The 12,153-nt window shown below is 40.1% G+C and overlaps 1 protein-coding gene across 1 annotated transcript in view; it reads right to left on the bottom strand.

Moving 5' to 3' along the window:
• The window catches only part of LOC110516931 (dynein heavy chain 6, axonemal-like), a 191,356-nt gene extending 179,253 nt beyond the window's left edge, over positions 1-12,103 (bottom strand). The window contains exons 1-5 of the mRNA XM_036955471.1: positions 11,498-12,103; positions 10,843-11,146; positions 10,464-10,658; positions 9,702-9,985; positions 964-1,231 (exon numbers count right to left, since the gene is read on the bottom strand). Of these exons, the coding sequence (XP_036811366.1) occupies positions 964-1,231; positions 9,702-9,985; positions 10,464-10,658; positions 10,843-11,106 (1,011 nt within the window). The 5' untranslated portion in view covers positions 11,107-11,146; positions 11,498-12,103. The remainder of the gene's footprint in view (positions 1-963; positions 1,232-9,701; positions 9,986-10,463; positions 10,659-10,842; positions 11,147-11,497) is intronic.
• Positions 12,104-12,153: the final 50 nt, after the last annotated feature.

Genomic DNA, 12,153 nt, shown 5'->3' with positions numbered 1-12,153 from the left:
CACTACTGGACCCAACACCACCACCTCATTATCCTGACCAGGAAACACTACTGGACACAACAATACCACCTCATTATCCTGACCAGGAAACACTACTGGACCCAACACCACCACCTCATTATCCTGACCAGGAAACACTACTGGACCCAACAATACCAACACCTCATTATCCTGACCAGGAAACACTACTGGACCCAACAATACCACCACCTCATTATCCTGACCAGGAAACACTACTGGACCCAACACCACCACCTCATTATCCTGACCAGGAAACACTACTGGACCCAACAATACCAACACCTCATTATCCTGACCAGGAAACACTACTGGACCCAACAATACCACCACCTCATTACCCTGACCAGGAAACACTACTGGACCCAACAATACCACCACCTCATTATCCTGACCAGGAAACACTACTGGACCCAACACCACCACCTCATTATCCTGACCAGGAAACACTACTGGACCCAACAATACCAACACCTCATTATCCTGACCAGGAAACACTACTGGACCCAACAATACCACCCTTCATTATCCTGACCAGGAAACACTACTGGACCCAACACCACCACCTCATTATCCTGACCAGGAAACACTACTGGACCCAACAATACCAACACCTCATTATCCTGACCAGGAAACACTACTGGACCCAACAATACCACCACCTCATTACCCTGACCAGGAAACACTACTGGACCCAACAATACCACCACCTCATTATCCTGACCAGGAAACACTACTGGACCCAACAATACCACCACCTCATTATCCTGACCAGGAAACACTACTGGACCCAACAATACCAACACCTCATTATCCTGACCAGGAAACACTACTGGACACAACAATACCACCTCATTATCCTGACCAGGAAACACTACTGGACCCAACACCACCACCTCATTATCCTGACCAGGAAACACTACTGGACACAACAATACCACCCACCTCATTGACGATGAACAGGCGCTCCTGCAGGGACTTCTTGCACGTGTTGATCTTCTTGGAGCGGACGTTGGTCCGCCACACTCTGAAGGCCTTCCACCTCCTGAAGAGGGCGAAGGCCGGGATGGCCAGGAGGCGATGGTGGCACCGGTACTCATGCTCCCAGCGCTCTAACGGCAGGAAGTCCATCTCCGCGTCAGAGATGCAGGTCACACCCTGCTGGCTGATGGTAGAGTAGTCCTGCTTGTTGATGTTCTCATACGTCACTATCCTGGTTGGGGAAAGGTCAAAGGTGAGAGTTTGGGATGGGTAGTGAGAATAAGGTTGTAGATTTTTATATTTGATAGAGAACTTGGGAGTTCAAATGTTTGCATGAGTGTGTGTGTGTGTCTGTGTCGTCTCTCTTTGTGAGTCCCAATAATACCTCCTTTGTTCTGAAGTGAACACTTGTTCACTACTTCCCACAATCTAAAAGCAATGAATTGGTGCATTATGGGTTAGAGGCAGTTTCCACTATGTTTCTTATACCAGGCAGTCCTTTCCATTAAAATTAGTGAAGGGAAGTGGGATAAATGGAATAAATGGAATTAGAGATAATTGAGAAGTAGCATCTCTCTCTTGTTGACGTTGTTCTTACTTGAAGATATAAGCATCATATCTGATATAGGTTAGGGTGTGTGTTTCTCCCTATCTTGATGTTATAAACATATCTGATATAGGTTAGGGTGTGTGTTTCTCCCTCTCTTACTTGAGGTTATAAACATCATATCTGATATTGGTTAGGGTGTGTGTTTCTCCCTATCTTGATGTTATAAACATATCTGATATAGGTTAGGGTGTGTGTTTCTCCCTATCTTGATGTTATAAACATATCTGATATAGGTTAGGGTGTGTGTTTCTCCCTCTCTTACTTGATGTTATAAACATCATATCTGATATAGGTTAGGGTGTGTGTTTCTCCCTCTCTTACTTGAGGTTATAAACATATCTGATATAGGTTAGGGTGTGTGTTTCTCCCTATCTTGATGTTATAAACATATCTGATATAGGTTAGGGTGTGTGTTTCTCCCTCTCTTACTTGATGTTATAAACATATCTGATATAGGTTAGGGTGTGTGTTTCTCCCTATCTTGATGTTATAAACATCATATCTGATATAGGTTAGGGTGTGTGTTTCTCCCTATCTTGATGTTATAAACATCATATCTGATATAGGTTAGGGTGTGTGTTTCTCCCTATCTTGATGTTATAAACATCATATCTGATATAGGTTAGGGTGTGTGTTTCTCCCTATCTTGATGTTATAAACATCATATCTGATATTGGTTAGGGTGTGTGTTTCTCCCTATCTTGATGTTATAAACATATCTGATATAGGTTAGGGTGTGTGTTTCTCCCTCTCTTACTTGAGGTTATAAACATATCTGATATAGGTTAGGGTGTGTGTTTCTCCCTATCTTGATGTTATAAACATATCTGATATAGGTTAGGGTGTGTGTTTCTCCGTCTCTTACTTGAGGTTATAAACATATCTGATATAGGTTAGGGTGTGTGTTTCTCCCTCTCTTACTTGAGGTTATAAACAACATATCTGATATTGGTTAGGGTGTGTGTTTCTCCCTATCTTGATGTTATAAACATATCTGATATAGGTTAGGGTGTGTGTTTCTCCCTCTCTTACTTGAGGTTATAAACAACATATCTGATATAGGTTAGGGTGTGTGTTTCTCCCTATCTTGATGTTATAAACATATCTGATATAGGTTAGGGTGTGTGTTTCTCCGTCTCTTACTTGAGGTTATAAACATATCTGATATAGGTTAGGGTGTGTGTTTCTCCCTCTCTTACTTGAGGTTATAAACATCATATCTGATATAGGTTAGGGTGTGTGTTTCTCCCTCTCTTACTTGAGGTTATAAACAACATATCTGATATAGGTTAGGGTGTGTGTTTCTCCGTCTCTTACTTGAGGTTATAAACATCATATCTGATATAGGTTAGGGTGTGTGTTTCTCCCTCTCTTACTTGAGGTTATAAACATCATATCTGATATAGGTTAGGGTGTGTGTTTCTCCCTATCTTGAGGTTATAAACATCATATCTGATATAGGTTAGGGTGTGTGTTTCTCCCTCTCTTACTTGATGTTATAAACATATCTGATATAGGTTAGGGTGTGTGTTTCTCCCTATCTTGATGTTATAAACATCATATCTGATATAGGTTAGGGTGTGTGTTTCTCCCTCTCTTACTTGAGGTTATAAACATCATATCTGATATAGGTTAGGGTGTGTGTTTCTCCCTCTCTTACTTGATGTTATAAACATATCTGATATAGGTTAGGGTGTGTGTTTCTCCCTATCTTGATGTTATAAACATCATATCTGATATAGGTTAGGGTGTGTGTTTCTCCCTATCTTACTTGAGGTTATAAACATCATATCTGATATAGGTTAGGGTGTGTGTTTCTCCCTCTCTTGATGTTATAAACATATCTGATATAGGTTAGGGTGTGTGTTTCTCCCTATCTTGATGTTATAAACATATCTGATATTGGTTAGGGTGTGTGTTTCTCCCTCTCTTGATGTTATAAACATATCTGATATAGGTTAGGGTGTGTGTTTCTCCCTATCTTGATGTTATAAACATCATATCTGATATAGGTTAGGGTGTGTGTTTCTCCCTATCTTACTTGATGTTATAAACATATCTGATATAGGTTAGGGTGTGTGTTTCTCCCTATCTTGATGTTATAAACATATCTGATATAGGTTAGGGTGTGTGTTTCTCCCTCTCTTACTTGAGGTTATAAACATCATATCTGATATAGGTTAGGGTGTGTGTTTCTCCCTATCTTGATGTTATAAACATCATATCTGATATAGGTTAGGGTGTGTGTTTCTCCCTATCTTGATGTTATAAACATATCTGATATAGGTTAGGGTGTGTGTTTCTCCCTATCTTGATGTTATAAACATATCTGATATAGGTTAGGGTGTGTGTTTCTCCCTCTCTTACTTGAGGTTATAAACATCATATCTGATATTGGTTAGGGTGTGTGTTTCTCCCTCTCTTGATGTTATAAACATATCTGATATAGGTTAGGGTGTGTGTTTCTCCCTCTCTTGATGTTATAAACATATCTGATATTGGTTAGGGTGTGTGTTTCTCCCTCTCTTACTTGAGGTTATAAACATATCTGATATAGGTTAGGGTGTGTGTTTCTCCCTCTCTTACTTGAGGTTATAAACATATCTGATATAGGTTAGGGTGTGTGTTTCTCCCTCTCTTGATGTTATAAACATATCTGATATAGGTTAGGGTGTGTGTTTCTCCCTCTCTTACTTGATGTTATAAACATATCTGATATAGGTTAGGGTGTGTGTTTCTCCCTATCTTGATGTTATAAACATATCTGATATAGGTTAGGGTGTGTGTTTCTCCCTCTCTTACTTGAGGTTATAAACATATCTGATATAGGTTAGGGTGTGTGTTTCTCCCTCTCTTACTTGAGGTTCTAAACATCATATCTGATATAGGTTAGGGTGTGTGTTTCTCCCTCTCTTACTTGAGGTTATAAACATCATATCTGATATAGGTTAGGGTGTGTGTTTCTCCGTCTCTTACTTGAGGTTATAAACATATCTGATATAGGTTAGGGTGTGTGTTTCTCCCTCTCTTACTTGAGGTTATAAACAACATATCTGATATTGGTTAGGGTGTGTGTTTCTCCCTATCTTGATGTTATAAACATATCTGATATAGGTTAGGGTGTGTGTTTCTCCCTCTCTTACTTGAGGTTATAAACAACATATCTGATATAGGTTAGGGTGTGTGTTTCTCCCTATCTTGATGTTATAAACATATCTGATATAGGTTAGGGTGTGTGTTTCTCCGTCTCTTACTTGAGGTTATAAACATATCTGATATAGGTTAGGGTGTGTGTTTCTCCCTCTCTTACTTGAGGTTATAAACATCATATCTGATATAGGTTAGGGTGTGTGTTTCTCCCTCTCTTACTTGAGGTTATAAACAACATATCTGATATAGGTTAGGGTGTGTGTTTCTCCGTCTCTTACTTGAGGTTATAAACATCATATCTGATATAGGTTAGGGTGTGTGTTTCTCCCTCTCTTACTTGAGGTTATAAACATCATATCTGATATAGGTTAGGGTGTGTGTTTCTCCCTATCTTGAGGTTATAAACATCATATCTGATATAGGTTAGGGTGTGTGTTTCTCCCTCTCTTACTTGATGTTATAAACATATCTGATATAGGTTAGGGTGTGTGTTTCTCCCTATCTTGATGTTATAAACATCATATCTGATATAGGTTAGGGTGTGTGTTTCTCCCTCTCTTACTTGAGGTTATAAACATCATATCTGATATAGGTTAGGGTGTGTGTTTCTCCCTCTCTTACTTGATGTTATAAACATATCTGATATAGGTTAGGGTGTGTGTTTCTCCCTATCTTGATGTTATAAACATAATATCTGATATAGGTTAGGGTGTGTGTTTCTCCCTATCTTACTTGAGGTTATAAACATCATATCTGATATAGGTTAGGGTGTGTGTTTCTCCCTCTCTTGATGTTATAAACATATCTGATATAGGTTAGGGTGTGTGTTTCTCCCTATCTTGATGTTATAAACATATCTGATATTGGTTAGGGTGTGTGTTTCTCCCTCTCTTGATGTTATAAACATATCTGATATAGGTTAGGGTGTGTGTTTCTCCCTATCTTGATGTTATAAACATCATATCTGATATAGGTTAGGGTGTGTGTTTCTCCCTATCTTACTTGATGTTATAAACATATCTGATATAGGTTAGGGTGTGTGTTTCTCCCTATCTTGATGTTATAAACATATCTGATATAGGTTAGGGTGTGTGTTTCTCCCTCTCTTACTTGAGGTTATAAACATCATATCTGATATAGGTTAGGGTGTGTGTTTCTCCCTATCTTGATGTTATAAACATCATATCTGATATAGGTTAGGGTGTGTGTTTCTCCCTATCTTGATGTTATAAACATATCTGATATAGGTTAGGGTGTGTGTTTCTCCCTATCTTGATGTTATAAACATATCTGATATAGGTTAGGGTGTGTGTTTCTCCCTCTCTTACTTGAGGTTATAAACATCATATCTGATATTGGTTAGGGTGTGTGTTTCTCCCTCTCTTGATGTTATAAACATATCTGATATTGGTTAGGGTGTGTGTTTCTCCCTCTCTTACTTGAGGTTATAAACATATCTGATATAGGTTAGGGTGTGTGTTTCTCCCTCTCTTACTTGAGGTTATAAACATATCTGATATAGGTTAGGGTGTGTGTTTCTCCCTCTCTTGATGTTATAAACATATCTGATATAGGTTAGGGTGTGTGTTTCTCCCTCTCTTACTTGATGTTATAAACATATCTGATATAGGTTAGGGTGTGTGTTTCTCCCTATCTTGATGTTATAAACATATCTGATATAGGTTAGGGTGTGTGTTTCTCCCTCTCTTACTTGAGGTTATAAACATATCTGATATAGGTTAGGGTGTGTGTTTCTCCCTCTCTTACTTGAGGTTCTAAACATCATATCTGATATAGGTTAGGGTGTGTGTTTCTCCCTCTCTTACTTGAGGTTATAAACATCATATCTGATATAGGTTAGGGTGTGTGTTTCTCCCTCTCTTACTTGAGGTTATAAACATCATATCTGATATAGGTTAGGGTGTGTGTTTCTCCCTCTCTTACTTGAGGTTATAAACATATCTGATATAGGTTAGGGTGTGTGTTTCTCCCTATCTTGATGTTATAAACATATCTGATATAGGTTAGGGTGTGTGTTTCTCCCTCTCTTACTTGAGGTTATAAACATATCTGATATAGGTTAGGGTGTGTGTTTCTCCCTCTCTTGATGTTATAAACATATCTGATATTGGTTAGGGTGTGTGTTTCTCCCTATCTTGATGTTATAAACATATCTGATATAGGTTAGGGTGTGTGTTTCTCCCTATCTTGATGTTATAAACATATCTGATATAGGTTAGGGTGTGTGTTTCTCCCTCTCTTACTTGAGGTTATAAACATATCTGATATAGGTTAGGGTGTGTGTTTCTCCCTCTCTTGATGTTATAAACATATCTGATATTGGTTAGGGTGTGTGTTTCTCCCTATCTTGATGTTATAAACATCATATCTGATATAGGTTAGGGTGTGTGTTTCTCCCTATCTTGATGTTATAAACATATCTGATATAGGTTAGGGTGTGTGTTTCTCCCTCTCTTACTTGAGGTTATAAACATCATATCTGATGTAGGTTAGGGTGTGTGTTTCTCCCTCTCTTACTTGAGGTTATAAACATATCTGATATAGGTTAGGGTGTGTGTTTCTCCCTCTCTTACTTGAGGTTATAAACATATCTGATATAGGTTAGGGTGTGTGTTTCTCCCTATCTTGAGGTTATAAACATCATATCTGATATTGGTTAGGGTGTGTGTTTCTCCCTCTCTTACTTGAGGTTATAAACATATCTGATATAGGTTAGGGTGTGTGTTTCTCCCTCTCTTGATGTTATAAACATATCTGATATAGGTTAGGGTGTGTGTTTCTCCCTCTCTTACTTGATGTTATAAACATATCTGATATAGGTTAGGGTGTGTGTTTCTCCCTATCTTGATGTTATAAACATATCTGATATAGGTTAGGGTGTGTGTTTCTCCCTCTCTTACTTGAGGTTATAAACATATCTGATATAGGTTAGGGTGTGTGTTTCTCCCTCTCTTACTTGAGGTTCTAAACATCATATCTGATATAGGTTAGGGTGTGTGTTTCTCCCTCTCTTACTTGAGGTTATAAACATCATATCTGATATAGGTTAGGGTGTGTGTTTCTCCCTCTCTTACTTGAGGTTATAAACATCATATCTGATATAGGTTAGGGTGTGTGTTTCTCCCTCTCTTACTTGAGGTTATAAACATATCTGATATAGGTTAGGGTGTGTGTTTCTCCCTATCTTGATGTTATAAACATATCTGATATAGGTTAGGGTGTGTGTTTCTCCCTCTCTTACTTGAGGTTATAAACATATCTGATATAGGTTAGGGTGTGTGTTTCTCCCTCTCTTGATGTTATAAACATATCTGATATTGGTTAGGGTGTGTGTTTCTCCCTATCTTGATGTTATAAACATATCTGATATAGGTTAGGGTGTGTGTTTCTCCCTATCTTGATGTTATAAACATATCTGATATAGGTTAGGGTGTGTGTTTCTCCCTCTCTTACTTGAGGTTATAAACATATCTGATATAGGTTAGGGTGTGTGTTTCTCCCTATCTTGATGTTATAAACATATCTGATATAGGTTAGGGTGTGTGTTTCTCCCTCTCTTACTTGAGGTTATAAACATATCTGATATAGGTTAGGGTGTGTGTTTCTCCCTCTCTTGATGTTATAAACATATCTGATATTGGTTAGGGTGTGTGTTTCTCCCTATCTTGATGTTATAAACATCATATCTGATATAGGTTAGGGTGTGTGTTTCTCCCTATCTTGATGTTATAAACATATCTGATATAGGTTAGGGTGTGTGTTTCTCCCTCTCTTACTTGAGGTTATAAACATCATATCTGATGTAGGTTAGGGTGTGTGTTTCTCCCTCTCTTACTTGAGGTTATAAACATATCTGATATAGGTTAGGGTGTGTGTTTCTCCCTCTCTTACTTGAGGTTATAAACATATCTGATATAGGTTAGGGTGTGTGTTTCTCCCTATCTTGAGGTTATAAACATCATATCTGATATTGGTTAGGGTGTGTGTTTCTCCCTCTCTTACTTGAGGTTATAAACATATCTGATATAGGTTAGGGTGTGTGTTTCTCCCTCTCTTACTTGAGGTTATAAACATCATATCTGATATAGGTTAGGGTGTGTGTTTCTCCCTCTCTTGATGTTATAAACATCATATCTGATATAGGTTAGGGTGTGTGTTTCTCCCTCTCTTACTTGAGGTTATAAACATCATATCTGATATAGGTTAGGGTGTGTGTTTCTCCCTCTCTTACTTGAGGTTATAAACATATCTGATATAGGTTAGGGTGTGTGTTTCTCCCTCTCTTGATGTTATAAACATATCTGATATAGGTTAGGGTGTGTGTTTCTCCCTATCTTGATGTTATAAACATATCTGATATAGGTTAGGGTGTGTGTTTCTCCCTATCTTGATGTTATAAACATATCTGATATTGGTTAGGGTGTGTGTTTCTCCCTATCTTGATGTTATAAACATCATATCTGATATAGGTTAGGGTGTGTGTTTCTCCCTATCTTGATGTTATAAACATATCTGATATTGGTTAGGGTGTGTGTTTCTCCCTATCTTGATGTTATAAACATATCTGATATAGGTTAGGGTGTGTGTTTCTCCCTCTCTTACTTGAGGTTATAAACATATCTGATATAGGTTAGGGTGTGTGTTTCTCCCTCTCTTGATGTTATAAACATATCTGATATAGGTTAGGGTGTGTGTTTCTCCCTATCTTGATGTTATAAACATCATATCTGATATAGGTTAGGGTGTGTGTTTCTCCCTATCTTGATGTTATAAACATATCTGATATTGGTTAGGGTGTGTGTTTCTCCCTATCTTGATGTTATAAACATATCTGATATAGGTTAGGGTGTGTGTTTCTCCCTATCTTGATGTTATAAACATATCTGATATAGGTTAGGGTGTGTGTTTCTCCCTCTCTTACTTGAGGTTATAAGCATCATATTTGATGGAGCTCTTGGGTGCGGCAGAGGTCATGTACAGGAAGCCCAGGTGAGGGTTGTTCCGGATGATTCTGACGATGTCCGGCGGGGAGCGTATTTTGGCACGGATCACATCCTCTGCAGAGCTGAAGATGATGGGGTGACTGGCCGGGAGAGGGAAGGGGGAGTGGAGGAAGGCTCCGGTGGGGGAGGGCTTTGCGGACTTGGAGGAGCGAGGGCGTTTGGGGGGAGAGGGGGAACACAGGGTACTCTGGGTCATCTGAGCCTGGAGGGAGGAAGCAGTGACAGTCAGTTTTATATTTTTATTTATTTGACTTTGAAAAGCGTCATGAACAGCTGAAAGGGGACTTTGTACTACGTCTCTTGACAACAAAAGAGACAGATACTGACTGTGGACTGGTTTCTTCTGTGGCTCAAATGAGGTTGATGGAAGTACTGGTTAAAACAGAACAAGAAAGGCTATGAGTTTAACAGTTGTCTGACCCGTATCAGTCCACTGTGACACCTCTCAGCTTCAGAGAGCTTCAGAGTCATCAGAGAGCGAGGGGGCTATAGGGAGGGCTACTGATGAACAGAGCACAGCTCAGTATCTGCCTCCCACCGTCTACAATCAAGAATTTATTTCAGACCATGGCTGTATATCACTAGTGAAATCATGGTTAAGACAATCTGGATTTCAAATTAAACCATGTCAAATCTGCATGACGTCTGTCTGTCCAGCAGAGCCCTTCTCAGTCTTCCACCTGTTTCTCCTTGACGTGGTCAGGCAGCTCAGGGAGGTGAAGGGTGGAGCTCTGTCTGTCAGGGGCCTTGTCCATCCACTCTACCCCAGCAAGGGAGGGCGACGGAGGCTTCCAGCCCGACTGGAGCAGCCTCTCCCGGTTCTGCCTGTGGATGAACTCTGGCTGCTTGTGGTCCTGGTACTTCTTCAGGATGGGCTGAATGAGAGAAGATGTGTAAATAGAGGTGTTTATGTGCTTATGGGGCAGTTGATGTCTGGGATGGTTATGAGAACAAAGGCTGATATTTAGAAAACATTACTGTGAGCAAACAGTGTTTACAAGTGGCTGGGTCCCCATATTCACCCCCCACCCCCCCCCCCCCACCCACCCCCCCACCCACCAGTATCTCCAGCGGTACGGGTCTCTGCCCTGCCCTCCTGCGTTCCTGGGCCTTGGTGGTGTGTGTGAAGACCAGGGCATCAGGGTTGCGTTGTGCCTGGCTCGGGGCTACTGAGATCAGCCTGGCTCTCAGTGCCTCTGGGTCTATGTGGCCCGGGGACATGGTGAATGGGAGGGTCATCCTCTGCTGCCGGGCCCCCGCCACCTCCTCTCTACCTGGGCCAGCCTGGCAGCGAGGGGACCCCTTCTGGGAGAACGAAGACATGGTGGCTCAGATAGTCTGACACTCTGGGTCTGAGTGGATACTGTGTGTGGGGGTGAAGAAGGAGAGAGCACAAGGAGAGGGAGGTGGGGGACGATAAGCTCTCCCTTTCGTTTCGGTCTATCAACTCGTGTCAAAGCAAACTATAGTAGCATGCAAGTCACTTTGCACATTACAGACATTTCTGTTGTTTAGCAACTTACCTGGCAACAAGAGACAAACATTGCAATATAACGTTAAATCAAAAAAGTTCAAAACAAACATAGCCAACAACATCCGCTAACGCTGAGACGGTTATATACAGTGATATCACAACATCAGTTTGGTTAACAGAAACAATGTAGCGCTAGAAATTTATAACATACTTCTGAGCAAGTCAAGGTGTATTACTTACATAGCTATCAATGGCACTTCAACATAGACATTAGTAGAGAAACTACAGAACATTAGCTACACTTGTTATCGCCGGTTCTCTTGTCAGAAGTGGAAACTAATCGTGAGTTTATTGTTTCTTAGCAACCAGCACCTCCTGGACACCGCGCGGAGAGCAACAGCTGCACATGCGCGCTTTGCAGTACAACTCACCATTCATGTCCCAAAGTTACAGGGATTTTAAAACTAGGCAAAAATACCTGCACCCTACAATAGTTTGTATGGCTAGATTCCCAACAGAACGCGGACTGTCATGCATTTTTTTTCCTTCATGGTAAAACTCTAGACCTCAAAGATGGGTTGCAGTTGAACCTGCAGACATTCCTGATATCGTCTTGATTCTGCACTATTGAAACACACTATCGCAGGATAACCTGACAGAGCATCCTGGAGACAGTCGCTCAACCATACATACATTAAACATGATCATATGCACCAGTCAATTCATTTAGTTAATTTATCCCACCACAGAAAGGTGGATTTAAATACTTCCCAACAATGATCACAGAAGGCAAATTTTACACTGACAACACCTAAGAAAATGTTTATATTTCCCAACACAATGACCACAAAAAGTTTGACCACAGAAATAATGACCACAAAAAGTTTGACCACATA

This window comes from Oncorhynchus mykiss, chromosome 19 (assembly GCF_013265735.2).
Source record: "Oncorhynchus mykiss isolate Arlee chromosome 19, USDA_OmykA_1.1, whole genome shotgun sequence".
Classification (NCBI taxonomy): domain Eukaryota; kingdom Metazoa; phylum Chordata; class Actinopteri; order Salmoniformes; family Salmonidae; genus Oncorhynchus; species Oncorhynchus mykiss.
This window is presented reverse-complemented; position numbering and strand designations above follow the sequence as displayed.